The sequence below is a fragment of the Mauremys mutica genome, chromosome 1 (genome assembly GCF_020497125.1).
Source record: "Mauremys mutica isolate MM-2020 ecotype Southern chromosome 1, ASM2049712v1, whole genome shotgun sequence".
Lineage (NCBI taxonomy): Eukaryota > Metazoa > Chordata > Testudines > Geoemydidae > Mauremys > Mauremys mutica.
Window position 1 is genome coordinate 319,095,274 of NC_059072.1, and position 19,137 is coordinate 319,114,410.

The 19,137-nt window shown below is 44.0% G+C and overlaps 1 protein-coding gene across 1 annotated transcript in view; it reads left to right on the top strand.

Moving 5' to 3' along the window:
* FLT1 (fms related receptor tyrosine kinase 1) overlaps window positions 1-19,137 on the top strand; it is a 152,947-nt gene that overhangs the window by 123,167 nt on the left and 10,643 nt on the right. Inside the window, exons 18-25 of the mRNA XM_045016817.1 lie at window positions 4,943-5,047; window positions 9,998-10,111; window positions 11,115-11,203; window positions 11,772-11,931; window positions 12,321-12,418; window positions 12,932-13,054; window positions 14,092-14,203; window positions 18,412-18,511. Coding sequence (XP_044872752.1) covers window positions 4,943-5,047; window positions 9,998-10,111; window positions 11,115-11,203; window positions 11,772-11,931; window positions 12,321-12,418; window positions 12,932-13,054; window positions 14,092-14,203; window positions 18,412-18,511 — 901 coding nt within the window. The remainder of the gene's footprint in view (window positions 1-4,942; window positions 5,048-9,997; window positions 10,112-11,114; window positions 11,204-11,771; window positions 11,932-12,320; window positions 12,419-12,931; window positions 13,055-14,091; window positions 14,204-18,411; window positions 18,512-19,137) is intronic.

The following is a 19,137-nucleotide window of genomic DNA, read 5'->3' on the forward strand; positions in this document are numbered from 1 at the left end:
AAGATTCAGAAATCTGTGTAGTAACCAATGTCATTAGTTACGCACTCCTACTATGCACTATACAACTATTCCCTAACACTGCCAGAGATGAGTGAGTTTCCCACCTTGTTTTTAACACACTGAACTTTCATATTTATCAATAATTTAAAAGAGGAATCCTCTAACACAGAGCAACAGAACATCTGGAATGTGTCAAATGAATTGTGCATGTTTACTGAATGCCTCTTTGAAACTCCTGCCTTCCCAGTTCCTAAGAGGCAACAGCATATAGCAAGAATGACTTGTGGATTAGCCTCTGCCTGCACTCTCCATTAGGACCCAGCTCCAGCAAAGTGACATGCACATGACAACGTGACAACTCACATACTTGAAGTTAGATGAGTGCTTAAGTATCTTGCTGAATTGGGGCCTGAACAGAAACTGCCTGGCCCAAAGCAAATTAAGTCAATTCCCATTGACTTTAATGGGTTTGGATTAGCCTCAGAAAGGGTTAGCAAATTTGAGGAATTTTAACCAGAGTTCAGCTGCATTATTCGCTGCACCAGAGTTCTCAAAATGTGGTCACTTGAACGCTCGTCTGTGGAGAGCTGGTAGCTCACATGGTACTGGGTCCTTTTCATCTGCTAACCTGCACTAAAAGTCAATTAGATAGTTTCCTGATTTTACTTTTCCATGTAAACATCTGTGGCTGTTGTCACAAGGATTATGTGTGGTCATACATGGGAGGAGAGTTTGTCCAAGGCACAATCTGTATCTTAAAATGTGTTCCACACAATGAGAAATCTGAGAATCTCTGATCTGCTCTAAAATTTAATATAACGCAAAACAGAATTAGCTATCAATTCAATTTGATTACCATGAAATCAAGGTTATCGTTCAGAGGGAAAACACATGTCTAGCATTCACACTGATTAAAGGGATAATAGAAGCCATATGCTGCTTTAAATGGCAACGAATTTGTTTTCTAAATGGTGGCTAAATAGTTTATCCCAAAATGGGAAATGGATTATTACTGATGAAGCCAATTAAAATCACTGATTAAACACAGTTTTACTGTGCATACAGGGGTTGTAGTGCCTTGGATTATAGATTCATATTGGAGCACACCACCAATTGCTAGAGCCCTGCAAATCTGCGGGTATCTGCTTTATATCCGTGGACCGTTTTTGCAGATAGCAGCTTGGATGCAGATACAAATTATGTATCTATGCAGGGCACTGCATCTCAGACTCACCAGAATGGAGCAGCTGTCACACATCCAGCAGGCTCTAGCTCAGCTCTGTGTATCATGCAGCAGGGGATAGCCCGCTGGACATTCTGGGAATTGTAGTCCCCAGCTTGAACGGACAGAGCAAATAAACTACAACTCCCAGAAGGGAGTGAGCCAAGTGCCATTTTGAAAGAGATGTGGTGGTGTAATTTAAACTAGTAGGAGGGAAGGGCATGTGCTATGAAGAGAGCAGTTATCGCCGCTCTCTGCCTAGGCCAGGTCTGCATTACAACCCCCGCAGTTGCATAGGGGTGTCTGAGCCCTCCTCCGCACCCACTGGGAGAGGGGCACTGCACATGTGGGTCCAGAATTGTAGCCTTCCTACTCAGAGTGGGGAAGGAGGTATGGCAGGGGCAGAGCAGGTGGTGGGACAGGAGGTCTCTGGGGAGAAGTCGGGGCGGTTGGGGATTGGGGACTTGCTGTGTGGTGACCTGTGGAGCTGTTTAGAGCCCTGCAAATCTACAGACAATTTTTGCGGATTGGATGCGGATACACATTTAGGCACCTAAGTCCAAAATTTAGATCCTCAAAATCGTCTGCTTAACCCTATAGCTGCTTAACCCTATAGCTGCCTATGATATTCCCCAGGGTACAGTCTGGGCTGATGGACAGCTGTGTCCCCTCAATTCTCCAACCTGGGGTGCCCTTTACACTGCTTTGCTGTGAGAGAAACCGCGTCTAGTCTGCCCACACACATCCTCCAGCATGTAAATCACCCCCAGATATACAGTCTGAGTGCCAGCCAACTATGAATTACACTGAAGGACAACCCCAGCAAAATTCCCAGGCCCAGACTTTTCCCCAGAAATGTGTGTCTCGTACTGCCCAGCATTCTCCTCCACAATGCAAACTTGTATAAAGTACGTCATTTCATTAATAGAAAATGATATGCACAAACCTTGTTGTCTCAACTGAAGTTCCCCAAACACTTCAATCCAAACATACTAGTTTAGATAAAACGATAAAAAATGTATTATTAACTACAGAAAGAGAGATTTTAAGTGAATACAAGTAATGAGGCATAAAAGTCGGAATTGTTTACAAAGAAATAAAAGGTAAATTGCAGACTAATACCTAATTTAACAAGCTAAATGAATTCAAAGCAAAGGTTTCCCTCACCACATGACTTACTGGCTAGAATCCTTTCAGCCAGGACTCCTCCCCAAGTTCAGTGTTAATTTCCTTTTCCTTTAGGTGTTGTTGATGCCATGAGTAGCGATGAAGGGAGAGAACATTTGAGACCTCTGTTCTCCCTTTTATCCTTTTCCTCTTCTTTGAGAATCATCTCCAGCTGGGGTTCAGGAGACAAAGTCTGGGGAGATGGAACTTCCAGCTGTTTCTTTGCCAAGATGTAAATTTCTTGCTCACACTCTTTTCCCTACCAAGTGATAGTTCATTTGATTTTGTTGATGCCTGGCTGAGGAATCAGTTTGCCTTTTGTCTTTGAAGAATCAGTTTGTGCCTGCTTTTCTAAACTTGGAATAACCCTCCGTAATGTTATACAGTAGAATCTTATAATTTTACATACAATGTTGCCACATGTATTTTACCAGGACAATAATGATCAGCACATTATGAATTTTCAAATGATACCTCACCAGGCATACTTTGTAAAAAATCCATTATAGTTTTGTAAAAAGGGTAAATATAGGGATACAGACTGTCACACTGCCTAAATTCCCTAGGTGCCTATCTTTCTAATGATAAAGTGTCATAGGTACCTAAAAACCTGTCAACTCCAGAATATCCTGTAGCTCAGGTCACTCAACTGAGATCTGGGATGCCTGGGTTCAGTTTGTTGCTCCACTTCAGGGAGGTGGGGGAAGAAGAGGGGGATTTGAATATCTCTTACATCCTGGGTTAGTGTTCTAACCACTGGGCTGGAGTTGCAAGTTTTAAAGCAAGGTACCCCCTTCTCCTCTGCCATTTTGTACAGGGCCCAATCTATCAGGCAGCCTCTGAGCATGCCTTCTGGATCAGGCTGTGCAGGTGAGATAGGGCAATGTCTAGATGAGGATCCCACTGGGACTTACAGGTATGAGCTAGGTCAGCCAACTTTGTGCATGCTCAGTGGCAGATTTTTAGGCACTTAAGACTTTATCAGCAGAAATGTAGGCGCTCAGGGACTTTAGATGCCTACAAGTTTAGGTGGCAGCTGAGCAGGGATTTTCAGGGTACACATTTTGGATTTAAGTGCCTAAAGTGGTAGGAAGACACCTAAACCCCTTTGTAGATCTAGCCCTAAGCAGGGCCGGCTCCAGACCCCAGCGCGCCAAACGCGCGCTTGGGGCGGCATTTTGCCGGCAGGGCGGCAGGCAGCTCCGGCGGACCTTCCGCAGTCATGCCTGCGGGAGGTCCACCGGAGCCGCGGGTCCACCGGACCTCCCGCAGGCATGACTGCGGACGGTTCGCTGGTCCCGCGGCTCAGGTGAACCTCCCGCAGGCATGACTGCGGAAGGTCTGCCGGAGCCGCCTGCCGCCCTCCCAGCGCACCCTCCGCAGGCGCGTCTGCAAGAGGTCCCCCGGAGCCGCGGGACCGGCAGCGCGCCCCCTGCATGCTTGGGGTGGCCAAAATCCTAGAGCCGCCCCTGGCCCTAAGGCCTTTTGAGGGATTGGGTTTAGAAACTGGATGTAGAAAGCCCAGGTAGCTTTTTATTTTAAACAGCATTCTTGATCCTAAACCTACATATTCTATAGAACCTGAGAGACAGGTTCTGCCAGGCAGATGTGGAGAGTTCCTAGTTTTTGCCAGTAGAAATGCAACACTTTTTCACAAAGCTGGGAGGGAACATATACTGGTTTTGCTGGTGCTGCAGATTTTTTCCACAGTGCTCTGTTTCATGTTCTTCAATGCCCTTATGAAATATGCTATGTGCCTCCAACAGCCTCCTTTAAAAAAATGGACTGATCATTAGAATGTATAGATTTGTGTGTATAACAGAATAGAATATAAAATATTTAACTATGCAAAACTAAAGTACAAAGCAGTGAAAAGGGCACCCCAGGTTGGAGAATTGAGGGGACACAGCTGTCCATCAGCACGGACTGTACCCCTGGGGAATATCATAGTATTATTATTTCTTATTTGCTGTTGGTTTTTACCACTGTACTTATCATAAATAATTTAACTGTTAGCAGTGAACAGTTTTTATTGGATGATTCTAACTCTTTTTTTCTATTTGTAAATTGTCCATTAGTAGACTGGTTTTCACAAATTTGTTCATCCACTGATAAGAGTGACAAGCTGGGTGAGGTAATATCTTTTATTGGACCAACTTCTGTTGGTAAGAGAGACAAGCTTTCAAGCTATACAGACCCCTTCCTCAGGTCTGTGTAACCTGGAAAGCTGGTCTCTCAGCAACAGCAGTTGGTCCAAAAAAAATTATTACCTCACCCACCTTGTCTCTCTAATCTGGGACCAACATGGTTACAAAAATACTGCAAATACTGCTAAGAGTGGCATCTGTTTAGAGTCACTTTTTCTGACCACATTCTGGTTCACCTATGTAGGAGCCCATTAAAAAGTGTACCATAGAGCGTTATCTTCTTGTGAAAATATACTTAGGAAGATTTGCAGAGCACAGTTTGTTATTCAATATGTATGAATGGTTTCAATGATCACAAGTTTGTTTGTTTACATATGTGTATCTCCACAATTTGTTTTCTGTACAGGAAAGTCACTTGGATGTGGGGCGTTTGGAAAAGTGGTAGAGGCAGCTGCTTTTGGAATTAAAAATTCCCCCACGTGCAGAATAGTTGCTGTGAAAATGCTGAAAGGTATTCTGCTGCAGGGCTGTGTTGGAACGTATACTGCACTGGTTACCCCCTCCCCCCGCTCCCCTGCCTTGTTCTGCATGTCATTCAAAAGCAAGAGTTTATTCTGAACGCCCACGAAGGCTGTGTAGCTCACGTTTCAGTTTAGATCAGATTTTTCAAGCTAAATGGTGAGCCCTTAAAATGAAAGAGGAGGTTCTAGTGAAAGTGCTGATGAAACGTTATGTGGGCCAGGGTTTCAGAAGCACTCCACAGCCGGTTGCTGCTGCTTCTAAGCACATTTAAAAATCTGGCCCCTACTAATGTAAGCACCAGAAAAAATAGAAAGGGAAGAGTGGTTTGGGGGCTACAGTGTATCCCAAGAACACACAGCCCATGGTACGATTAATGATTTCATAGAGTTTAAGGCCAGAAGAGACCCTCATATAATCTAATCTGACTTCCTGAATAACACAGGCCATGAAATTTCACCCAGTTACCCCTGTATCAAGCCCAATAACATAGACTCGTCCATTTTAAGGTCAGAAGCGACCATCATGATCATCTAGTCTGACCTCCTACACATCGCAGGCCACAGAACATACTGAGAGCTAGAGAATCTACCACTTCTTTTGGTAGTTTGTTCCAATGGTTTATCACCTTCCCTGTTAGAAATTTGTGCCTTATTTCTCCTTTTAACTCAGCTTACAGCCACTGCTTTTTGTTATGCCTTTCTCAGCTCCATTTGCGAGCCCTTTAGCACTTAGTACTTGCTCCCTGTGAAGGTCATTACCTGCTAATCAAGTTGCCTCTCAATCTTCTTTTTGAAAAGCCAAACAGAGTGATCTCTTTATGCCTCTCACTGTCACTGTCAGGCATTTTCTCCAGCCCCTAAATGATGTTTGGAGACCTTTTCTGCACTCTCTTCAATTTCTCAGTGTAATTTAAAAAATGTGGACACCCAAACAGTGCACAGTCTCACCAATGCTGCATAGAGGTAAAATCACCTACCTACTCCCACTCCCATTTATATTTTTAAGGACTGTATTATCTCTTTTTGCCACAGCACAGCACTGGAACACATGTTGAGTTGTTTGTCTGCTGTGACCTTAAGATCCTTTTCAGAATCAGTTTTCCAGGATACAGTCCACCAATTCTGTAGGTCTGGCCTGCATTCCTAGTTCCTAGATGCAAAACTTTGCATTTGCTTGTATTAAAACACATTTTATTTGAATGGGCCTCTCTTACCAAGTGATCCAGGTCACTCAGTATGAGTGCCCTGCTCTCCTCATTATTTACCACTCTGCCAATCTCTGTGTCAGCCACAAATTTGATCAGCCATTATTTTATCTTTACTTCCAGATCATTGATGAAAATGTTGAATAGCATCAGGCCAAGTACCAATCCCTGCAGAACCCCACTAGAAACACCCCATTTCAATGATAATTCCCCATTGGCAACCACTTGGTGAGAGCTATCATTTAGCCAGTTCTTAATCCATTTAGCATGTGCCATATTGATATTGTACGGTGTTCATTTTGTAATGAAAATGTTGTTCATTACTAAGTCGAATACCTTAGTAGGGGGTGGTGCATTGCTGCTGTGCTTCATGGGAGCATCCTGGAGGAAGGAATTGTGGGTCAAGGTAATACAAGTCCCTTCCTGTTCCTCACTGCTCCAGAGGTGTGGTAACTTTCTGCTGACCTACACCAGCAACAACTACTGCCCACTCAGCCCCATGCCAACTCAGCAGTTCTGGTCAGCATGTTGGGTGGGTGACTGGAGCCAAGACTTCACTCACTCCTCTCCAACCTGTAGTGGTGGGGAGTAAGGAGCTGTGCAAAGTCCCTTATCCCTGTGCACCTGATCCCAAAGGGTGGGTAGCCTATGTCAGCCAGCTCAGAAACTAACCCTTAGGCCTGGTCTACACTACGCATTTATACCGAATTTAGCAGTGTTAAACCAAATTAACCCTGCACCTGTCCACACAACGCAGCCCTTTATTTCGATATAAAGGGCTCTTAATACCGATATCTGTACTCCTCCCCGACAAGGGGAGTAGCGCTGAAATTGGTATTGCCATGTCGGATTAGAGTTAGTGTGGCCACAATTTGATGGTATTGGCCTCAGGGGCGGCTCCAGGCCCCAGCACGCCAAGCGCGTGCTTGGGGTGGCATGCCACGGGGGGCGCTCTGCTCGTCGCCTGGAGGGCAGCAGGCAGCTCCAGTGGACCTCCCGCAGGTGTGCCTGTGGAGGGTCCGCTGGTCTCGCGGCTCCGGTGGACCTCCCGGTGACCAGCAGAGCGCCCCCCGTGGCATGCCACCCTGCTTGGGGCAGCGAAATGTCTAGAGCCGCCCCTGATTGGCCTCCGGGCGCTATCCCACAGTGCACCATTGTGACCGCTCTGGGCAGCAATCTGAACTCAGATGCACTGGCCTGGTAGACAGGAAAAGCCCGCGAACTTTTGAATTTCATTTCCTGTTTGCCCAGCATGGAGTGCTGATCAGCGTGGACTGTACGGGAGATGCTGGATCTGATCGCTTTATGGGGAGACAAATCTGTTCTATCAGAGCTCCGTTCCAGAAGACGAAATGCCAAAGCATTTGAAAAAATCTCCAGGCTATGATAGACAGAGGCCACAGCAGGGACTCAACACAGTGCTGCGTGACAAGCGTAACGGAAAGCCAAAGAATCAAACGGACGCTCATGGAGGGAGGGAGGGGGGACTGAGGACTCCAGCTATCCCACAGTCCCCGCAGTCTCCGAAAAGCATTTGCTTTCTTGGCTGAGCTCCCAATGCCTGAAGGATCAAAAACATTGTCCCGGGTGGTTCAGGGTATATCTCGTCAATTTACCCCCTTCCTCCCCCGTGAAAGAAAAGGGAAAAAAATCATTTCTCGCCTTTTTTCAATGTCACCGTATATCTACTGCATGCTGCTGGTAGGCGCGGTGCTGCAGCGCTGAACAGCAGCATCCCCTCCCCTTCCTTTCCTGATGGCAGACAGTACAAAAGGCTTGAAAACTGTCCTTATCATCCTGTGAGTGCTCCTGGCTGGCCTCGGTGAGGTCAGCCGGGGGCGCCTGGGAAAAAATGTCAATGACTCCCGGTCATTCCCTTCTTTTAGCTTTGTATCCTGGAGAGGCAGATGGTGCAATAGGCTTGGTAACCGTCCTCATCATAGCAGCTGGAGGCTGAGTTCCTCTCCCCCCCCACCCTTTCATGTCTAATGAAGAGTCTGTACTGCCTGGAATATCATAGCAGCTGGAGGCTGCCTCCCCGTCATTTTATCTCACTAAAAAGTCAGTGTTTCTTATTCCTGCATTCTTTATTACTTCATCACACAAATGGGGGGACACTGCCACGGTAGCCCAGGAGGAGTGTGGGAGGAGGGAAGCAACGGGTGGGGTTGTTGCAGGGGCACCCCCTAGAATGGCATGCAGCTCATCATTTCTGTGGGATATCTGGGGCTCTGACCCGGAGCGGCTGTGCTCTCTGGTTCTCTAGTAGACTTGCCCCATATTCTAGGCAGGACTGACTATTTTTAGACAAAACATAAAGAAGGGAATGACCTGGGGAGTCATTCCCATTTTTGTCCATGCGCCCCCGGCTGACCTCAGCGAGGCCAGCCAGGAGCACCCATGACAGCAGCAGATGGTACAAAAGGACTGGTAACTGTCATCACCAATTTCCAAAGCAGCAGACGGTACAAAAGGACTGGTAACCGTCATCGCCAATTTCCAAAGCAGCAGACGGTGCAATAGGGCTGGTAACCATCATCGCCAATTTCCAAAGCAGCAGATGGTGCAATAGGGCTGGTAACCGTCTCTGCTACCTTGCAAAGGCAAATGAATGCTGCTGTGTAGCACTGCAGTACCGCATCTGTTAGCAGCATGCAGTACACATACGGTGACAGTGACAAAAGGCTAAACGGGCTCCATGGTTGCCATGCTATGGCATCTGCCAGGGCAATCCAGGGAAAAAGGGCGCGAAATGATTGTCTGCCTTTGCTTTCACGGAGGAAGGATTGAGTGACGACATTTACCCAGAATCACCCACGACACTGTTTTTGCCCCATCATGCATTGGGATCTCAACCCAGAATTCCAATGATCGGGGGAGACTGCAGGAACTATGGGATAGCTATGGGATAGCTACCCACAGTGCAACGCTCCGGAAATCGACACTAGCCTCGGTACATGGACGCACACCGCCGAATTAATGTGCTTAGTGTGGCCGCGTGCACTCGATTTTATATAATCTGTTTTAAAAAAATGGTTTCTGTAAAATCGGAATAATCCCGTAGTGTAGACATACCCTTAGTAACAGAATGGATTGGCCAGAATGTATGTGCTTGAAGATCTAAGAATAGTCAGCTGGATAGTCCATGGCTTTAGTTATAGCACTTAGGATTCTTGTGAAACACTGATTTTCAGCTCCATAAAGCCAGACAGGGATTTGGGAGAAGATATCTGTAGCATACCCATATCTGTCTGCCTACATGGCCTCAGCCCAGTAGTATCTGAGCACCTCACACTCATGGATGTTATCCTCAGCACCGCTGTGATGGAAGGCAGTGCTATCCCCATTTGACAGAGTGGGGACCTGAGGCACAAGGTGAATTCAGTGATTTGCTGGAGATCACATAGGAAGTCTGTTTTTGAGCCAGGTGCTGATCCCAAGTCCCTTGAGCCGAGTCTACCAGACCATCCCTCCTACCCCTACACGACACCAGCTGACTCAGCACACTGTTAAATATAACACTGGGAGGAAGTTAGCAGTGACTAATTCTTTATGGGTCTCACTGCAATTAAAAGGCCGCTTGGCAGGGAGGGGTGGAAAAGAGAACACAAATACACGGAAGTGTATCCAGGGATGACAATTATTTCATGTGTAAAACCTGGACAATCAGCAGGTAGTGGCATAGATCCCAAAATGAAACTGTCTTTATACACTGGCATTATTTTGTGTTCGCAGAAGGAGCCACAGCAAGTGAATACAAAGCGCTGATGACGGAGCTAAAAATCCTGATACACATTGGGCATCATCTTAATATTGTAAACCTGCTAGGAGCTTGCACAAAAAATGGTGGTAAAAGAATTTGTACTGTGCTAAATGTGGATTGAGATATTCTCTGGATAATAGTCTTTTGACTGTGTCGGTTTTTTAATGTTGTCCCAGGGGCCAGCTGTTGGCTTGTTCTGTCAGTTTCACATGGATGAGCTCTGTCCACCCTCAGCTAAAACAAGAAGTCAGATTTACCCAAATAACTGCTGGCCCCTTCCCCTTTTTTACACATTCCTTTGGTCTTAGTATTTAAAGCCTTGAATATAGGAGCATCCTAAATAAGGGACCACTTGTTGCCCTAAGCCCAGCAACTGAGATCAGCAGGACTAGAAGTGCTGACTAGATTAAGTGTCATCTAGGAAGGACAAGAGGCAGGGGGTTTTCAGAAATGGCCACTGACTGAATTTTTATTCTTGAGATATACTGATACGGAGGGTTTGTCTACACTGCAATTAAAAACTCATGGCTGGCCCATGCCAGCTGACCTGGGTTAAGGGGCTGTTTAATTGTGAGGTAGACGTTTGGGCTCGAGCTGGAGACCGGGTTCTAGGACCCTGAAAAGTAGGAGGGTCCCAGAGCTCAGGCTGCAGCATGAAATGTCTACATTGCAGCTAAACCCCTTAGCCCGAACCTCACAAGCCCGAGTCAGCAGGCTTGGGCCAGCCACAGGTGTCTAATTGCAGTGTAGACGTAGTGTAAGTGGCCAGTAGGTGAGAAATCATTCCTTCTGGATACATCACCCTATTTTGTTTTAGTAGAGATGTGCTGGGGCTTCAAAATTTTAATGAGAACCCAAACTTTTCCAGCACCCAGGGTTTTGTGTTGGCCCATCCCTAATTTTCAGCACCGTTATTTTGTGAAGGTGTCCAAGTCCTTCAGGCATGGATTCCTCTATGTTAAAATGTACTGCTAATTGTTATGCTGGGAACTAGGGATAGTTGGGTGCAGGAGAGATTTCGCTGTTCCTCAGAACTCATTTCTTATATCTTATTTTACGCCACTGAAAATGTTCTTGACTTCTGCTTAGGGCCTCTGATGGTGATTGTTGAATACTGCAAATATGGAAACTTATCAAACTACCTGAAAAGCAAAAGGAATTTTTTCTTCCCCAACAAGGTAAAGAAGCAGATGCTTTGTATTTCACTGGGTGTCCTCCCTCTCTGCAAGCAAGATCATTCAGACTGGGCGATGGGTGGGTTTAGAGCTTTGGTTTATGGAACAGAAGCATAGGAAAAGCAGCATGACCCCCTGATATCAGTGCTGTCAGGAACATGCAAGAGATGAGGCTAGGAAAGTTTTCAAAGGTTAAACCTATTTTTTTTAATGCATGAAGAATACGAACATCAAGAATAAAAGATTGTGGATCCCTTGTGCCTCCACACCACGCTCCTTGCAGTGGAATCTGCTGGTTTCACTCAGTTTAGTGGGTTCTTTCTTTGTCACAACCATGGGGCCCAATAGTGCCAACCTTATTTGTGTTGGTGGGCACTTAGTTACATGAGTAGTCCAATACCAGCCATTCTTGAGACCCTGCTTGCCTATGTGAGCATCACACCCATAGAGGGAAGAGGAAGATTTCAGTAACAGATCACAGATGAGACTATTTCATTGGCTGAACTGATTTCATTCATCCAGCTCCTGCAACTTTGACACAGTATCTGTTACTCCCCCTGTTTGTTTAAAGGATGCCTCGTTGCAAGTAGAACAGATGAAGGAGAAAAAAGATATTGAGCTGGTGGAAGGCAAAAAACAAAGGCTGGCTAGTGTCACCAGCAGCGAGAGCTTAGCAAGCTCCGGATTTCAGGAAGATAAAAGTCTGAGTGATGTGGAGGAGGAAGAGGAGGGTAGGTATTAATTCCTTCCTGTTCCTACACAGTCTGTGATATTTTTACAATGTACTCTGCATCGCTGAACATTTTTCCTCATTTATCACCCTAATAAACATCCGTGGGAGATGCTCACAGCGTCATGTCCAGAAGCTAGAAGTTTAAAAAAAAAAGATTATTTACTGGGTTACTAAATCTGACAGGAAAGTGTGTGACTGTTTCTTCTTAACTCTCTTTATCTTTGGGAAAAATGCTGGAGTAACAGAGTATAAAGCAAATATTATTTTTGTTGTTGGTGACAGTGGTTTGATGTCCAAGCACCACTCTACTAGAAGTGAACTTACTGGGTAACAGCGGCAGTTAGGAAAAACACCTTATTAACTTAGTATGTGTTAAATTGCTTCCAGATTCTGACGACTTTTACAAATGGCCCCTCACTATGGAAGATCTGATTTCTTACAGTTTTCAGGTGGCTAGAGGCATGGAGTTCTTGTCATCTAGAAAGGTCAGTGTTACCCTTTTGGATAGTCCGCTCCAGCAGAATCAGCCTCAGGAGAGGTGAAACGATGTCTATATTTTACTGACACCTTTCCTTGGCAGAACTCCCAAAGGAAGGGTGGCTTCCCTCTTGATGTTCTAAATATAAGCATGTGTTTATTCAAGTCTTCATACTATAAACACAGGATTAAGGTGGAAGACTGTGGTTGAAGCTGATTCATTCAGAGAATTTTTTTTTCAAGATATATTAACCACGGAGCACAAAACTGTTTAATGCCTACCTTGGTAATATGTAACAGATTCAAAGCTCATGACTTTTTGGTCTGGAAAAATGTTTGTTTGTGAAGAATTGACCATTGTTTACAGTAACTTCACATAAACTTTTGTCAACTTCCTTAAGAAAATATTAATATGATCTTTCGAATAATAATAATTTTTTAAAAAGGAAACGGAAAGATTCAGGAAATTTGTGGGAAGGATTAAGGAAATGCAGTTTGATTGTTCAACTGTTTTATTATAGTGTATTCATCGTGATCTGGCAGCCAGAAATGTCCTTTTATCTGAGAACAATGTAGTGAAGATCTGTGATTTTGGCCTTGCAAGAGATATTTATAAGAATCCCGATTATGTGAGAAAAGGAGATGTAAGTCAACATTCAGTTTGTTTGTCCAGTTGTTCATAATGTAGCGTTTTAAACTGTTCATTAACATGGTGTGTAAATGTTTACATTCCCTGCACTTAAAAGGGTCTGAAAGCTATCGTAGATTTTCTGTGAAGATGAGCAATCCAGATGTGTTGTATATACAGTGACCGTTTGCATCCTTAAAAACAATGCTCGGAAATGCTGACCATTTCATAGCTCTGGTCTTTTAATAGTTTATATGTTGGCATTTGTTTCTTGGCTAGCCTGGCCAAGTAAGCCAGTCAAAGTGAGCTGCTTTCTTGAAAGCAATCAGTTATGCCAAAAGGTGTCCGTGTCCCTCAGTGTACATGCACAGGGCCAAATTCCGCTCTTAGTGACATTGGGGTAGATTTAGCATAACTGCACTGAAGTCGATGGAGTTGCACCAGGAGTAAGTTTGGCCTCCCACCTGTAAAATCAGGCTGAGCTAGCATGTCTCTCTCTACCGGGGCTGGGAGGCTTGCTACCAGCTGCAGTGTAGACATACCCAATATGGCCCTGATCATACAGTGAAAACTGTGCAGGCAAATTGTGCCTGTGCATATTGAAGTGAATGGAGCTTGGTGTGGGTTCTGAGATCCACCCATGTGGTTCTCTTGGCAGAATCAAGACTTATCTTACCTACCTTCCAGGAGTTAATGTTTGTAAATTGCTTTAAAGACTTAGAGTACTAAATGGGCACCAATAATTATTGTTTGAATAACTGAAAATGTCTCCCTATTAAAATGTAATAGGCTTCTCAGTTAAAAAATTTTTTACACCACATAGAATAGATGGAAAATTCTTTTCATTTTAAATAGAAAAAAAAACCCTGGCAAAATAGAGAATAAAATGTTCTGGGTGATTGAGTTCTCATTGTATTCTTGGTGTCTGTAAAACAATACAATAAAATCCTGCTCCGGTGTTAACTATTCACATGGTTACATATTTTTATATCATTGCTGGTTGAATTTTGTATCCACTAAAAATAATTATCTGGCTTGTCCATTTTGTTACAGGCACGACTTCCCCTCAAGTGGATGGCTCCAGAATCCATATTTGATAAGATCTACAATACAAAAAGTGATGTGTGGTCTTATGGGGTATTGCTGTGGGAAATATTTTCCTTGGGTAGGTTTAAATGTATATTATGGAAATTAGAGAATTAACAGTTAGGGTCTAATCCATAGCCCATTTAAATCAGTGAAAAAATGCCCACTGACTTCAACTGACCTTGGCTCAGTCCTTTCTTCCTAGGTACATATGATCTATGTTGTGTGTGTGGCTGTAGATTCAATTTCATGGAGAACCACATGAGACCAATGAACAGTCACAGGCGGCCAATGTAGCTGCACAAGGAGCATTCTAGCTATCTATCTAAAACCCAAAAGGGACACATACAGGAAATGGAAGGAGGGGCATATCACTAAGGAAGCATACATGGCAACAGCACGAGCATGTAGGAATCAGGAAAGCCCAGGCAAGGAATGAATTGCAACTGGCAAGGAATGTTAGAGACAACATAAAGGGGCTCTACAAATGTCAGACCATAAAGAAAGACCAGGGATGGTGTGGGTCTACTCCTCAATAGAGAAGGTGAACTGGTAACGGAAGGTGATAAGAAGATGGAGCTGCTCAATGCCGACTTTGCTTCAGTCTTCACACAAAAAATAACATGTGACTGGATGACTAGTGAAGTTATCGTAGACAATGAAGGGGAAGGGATACAGATCAGGATAAGTAAAGAATATGTCACAGATCTTCTGACCAATTCGAGTGAATACAAGTCAGCAGGGCCTGGTGCTATTCACCCAGGGTGGTGAAGAAATTAACTGAAGAAATTTCAGAGCCACTGGCAATAATATTTGCAAACTCATGGATGACTGGAGAAGGGCTAACGTAGTGCCCATCTTTAAAAGGAGGGAAATGGAGGAGCCGGGAAGTATAGACCAGTCAGCCTGACTTTGATACCTGGGAAGCTACCAGAGCAAGGTATAAAACATTCAATTTGCAAATACCTGGAGCATGAAGGAGTGATCACTAGCAGCCAGCATGGATTTACAAAGAACAAATCATGCCAAACCAGCTTGATTTCCTTCTTTGACAAGGTAACTAGTTTGGTGGATAGGAGGAATGCTGTGGACATGACATACCTGGACTTCAGCAAGGCTTTTGACATAATCCCACATTACATTCTCATAAGCAGGTTGGAGTAGTGTGGGCTCAGTAGAACTACCATTAGGTGGATTCATAATTGGGTAAACAACCGCAAACAGAATAACTATTAATGGACATGTCAGATTGGAAGGAGATCTCAAGTTGGATTCCACAGGGTTCTGTTCTGGGTCCAGTGTTATTTAACATCTGTATTAATGACCTGAATGTAGGAATAGACAGCATACAGTCAAATTTGCAGATGACACAATGCTAGGGGGGTTGCAAACACTTTGAGGTTACAGCTAAAATTCAGAGGGATTTTGATAAATTGGAGAACTGACCTATAGACAACAAAATGAAATTCAACAAAAACAAAGGTAAGGTGCTACTCTTAGGGGAAAAAAACCAAATGCACAAATACAGAATGGGGGATAACTGGAGGGCAGCAGCACTGCTGAGTAGTATCTGGGAGTTGTGGTGGATCACAATCTCAACATGAGTCTCCAATGCGATGCTGTTTCAAAAAAAGCAAATGCAATTTTGGGTTGCATTAACAGAGGTATAGCATGCAAGTCACAGGAGGTGATAGTACCACTCTACTCAGTGCTGGTTAGGCCTCGACTAGAGTACTGAGTCCAATTTTGGTCACCAATGTATAGAAAGGATGTAGAGAAACTGGAAGGGATCCAGAGGTGAGTGACAAAAATGATCAAAGGGATGGAATGCAAGCCATATGAGCAAAGGCTGAAGGAACTGGGTATGTTAATTTGGAAAAGAAGAGATTAAGGGGAGAACATTATAGTGGTCTTCAAATACTTAAAAGGCTGCCATAAAAAAAGATGGAGAAAAAATATTCTCTCTTGCCACAGAGAGCAGGACAAGAGGCAATGGATTCAAGCTACAGCTTAGCAAATTTAGATTAAATCTCAGGAAAAACTTCCTAACTGTAAGAACAGTAGGACAATGGAACAGACTGCCTAGGGAGGTTGTGGAAGCTCCTTCACTGGAGGTTTTCAAAAGGAGGCTGGCTAGCCATCTGTCCTGGATAGTTTAGATACAACAGATCCAGTATCTTAGCAGGGGGTTAGACTAGATGACCCTTGTGGTCCCTTCTAACACTATGGTTCTATGATTCTAACTGAAATGTGAAGATACATACTTTGTAAGCCCTCCAATAGATAATTGAATCTTGGTGCCAGGTTACAAATTACAACTAGATAACCGAAGTATTTGAAAAGTTTCTCCTTTATTTACCCTCCAAGACCACGGCTCAGAATTCCCCTATAGGTACGTCTATGGAATGAATGATAGCCCATCTTAGAACCTGGATCTACAGCCTTGGGCTCACGGGACTCCACTAAAAATAGCTGTGTAGATGTTGTGGCTTGGTCTCCCGAGGCTTCAGATTCTGAGTTCCAGACCAACCCACAATGTCTCCCCAACTATTTGTAGTGCAGTAACCCAAGCCCTGCAAGGTCAAGTCTGGTGAGCTGGGCTCCGAGACTCACTGGCGCTCACTACGAAGACATGCCCTATAAGATGACAGTTGATCCACTGAGGCGAACGCAGCCTGACTAGTTTCAGGTGCTTTGTTTGAAAGGGAAACACAGAATCCTAGACTGCGGGCTTGACAGGAAAGTAAAGTCAATGTTTGAACATTTTGTTTTAATATGTAAATACCCTTGGGTCTGTGCATATAAGGCAAGCAGGATTTGACCCTCGGTGTAACTCTTAGGGCCCAGTCTTGTAGCCTTTTCTCCAAGAGAATGGTTACGCTGAAGTCTGAGACTATGCAGACTCTGCAGCGCTGATCCTTTGCTATGCGCCTAATATTCCTGTAGGACATAACCCTGATCCTGCTGAAGTCATTAGGAGTGTGTAATTGACTTCACTGAGTCTAGGATTTGGCGCTATAGGATTTAGAATCCCCTAATTAGTTTTGACTTTTCCTTTGAGAGCAAATAAAAACCTAGTCAAAACCAAAAATGCCCCAATAAACAGAACCTCTTTAATTTCACTGTGTTGAGATGTGCTTAAAATGACACCTTCTATTTCCACTCTTTGAAAAATCTACCAGCCACAGTTACCCTTCAGCAACACAATGCCAGCACTTCACCGTTCACAGCTGCTTCCTACTTACACTGGCAGGCGCAGATGAATGAACATTGAAACAGATGCCGTGGAACGAACTAGAGTGCAGAATCTGAAATAAAAACCCTGTGTGAGGCAATGTTTTTTTAAGTGAAAACTGTAGGCTACAGAATCAATACTGAAAGGGAAACAACAGCATTCAGAAGAGAAGAATCTTAACTGGATCCAACACAGAGACTGACACAACTGTAGAGGAAACAGTCCCAGGCAGTCCCTCATCCAATCATTGACTAGTTTGAATATACGTTGTTGGCAGTGCTGCCAACTCTGGTGGTTTTATGGCAATGTTTGGTGTTTCTCTCTAAGCCCCAGCTCCTGGACTCAAGTAATTATTTGAGAACCTCAGCTTTCTTTTTTTTAAAAGGAAGTTTCAAAGTCTTCTTGGTTGTGGAGAAAAGCTTGAATGACCCGAGTGCACCCTAAATGCTCTCAGAAACCAAAAGGCAAACAACCCAAGTGTTGCTGTATTTTATTTTTTTAAATCACGATTCATAAACCAATGTCATGATTTTTTAGGCTGACTCATGCTGTGTGAACATTTGGAGTTGGTGAGACTGTGTCTATTAGAATTTAGAGCAGTATTTGTATGTATTGAGGAATCTAACGGTTCTTAGGTATGAAGAGAAGATACATCGCATTTCCTTTTATTGAGTATCTATTTTAAAACTGAATTGCTCTTGTTTCTTTTAAATCCAGCAATGTGCTGCTAATACTCATGGACCTGATCCAGCAAGAGCCTCAATGACCCAGACCCAGAGCCTCAAAGATATTTAGCCTCCTCACTTCTATTGATGTCAACAGTTTGGGACATTGATTTCAATGGAAGCGAAGTTTCTAAAATACCATTGAGGATCTGGGCCTAAATGCCTGTAACTTGGGTTGGCATCCATGGGAGTTGAAGGCACTTGGTGTCTTACAAGATCAGGCCCCTTGACTATGCGTTCAGTGGTATAACACTAGAACTACACATGTATAGACAGTTACTCTACCTACCTCGGTCCAAGTACTGATTCATACACCTTTACCTTTAGGTGCTTCTCCTTACCCAGGGGTTCAAATAGATGAGGACTTCTGCAGCAGATTAAAAGAAGGCACAAGGATGCGGGCCCCAGAATATGCAACATCAGAAATGTGAGTTTACTTTTCCTATATGCAGAGCCATGCAAATCCGTGGATATCCACTTTATATCCATCCAAGTTTGCTAATTATTAACATATCTGCTTGAGAAGCACCATACAAGTGCCAAGTATTATCATTTTATTAACTTGGGCAGTAACAGTTCAAGCATCCCCCCAGCTAACAGTAAGGGAAGGTGAAAGGGTCTCCAGGCTTTTTTAGTCCTTGGCCTCTCTGCGGTTTTCAACAGTTTTGCCAACTGTGCAGACAACAATCCATTAGGAACTGGACTAAAAATGATGACTCATTTTACATAGGCCACCAAATTGGTCGTCAAATGACAGCAACTTTAAGTCTCTGCCTTGCTGGGTAGATGACCTTAGGTACTTAGGTTGACATAAACTGCCTTACATCGACTTAACATTGCAATCTAGACATTCCCCTAGAGATGAAAGGCTCCATACACTGTTACTAATCACCTGAGCCTTTCAGAGCCCTGATTTCATCTCAGATAAAGATGAGAAGTCCTTTCAATAGATACTACAATTGACATTTAGACAACAGAGTCCTATCAGAGCACTTGGCCTATGTAATCCTTAAACAAATGCTCTGCACTTGTGTCTGATGAATGAATAATACA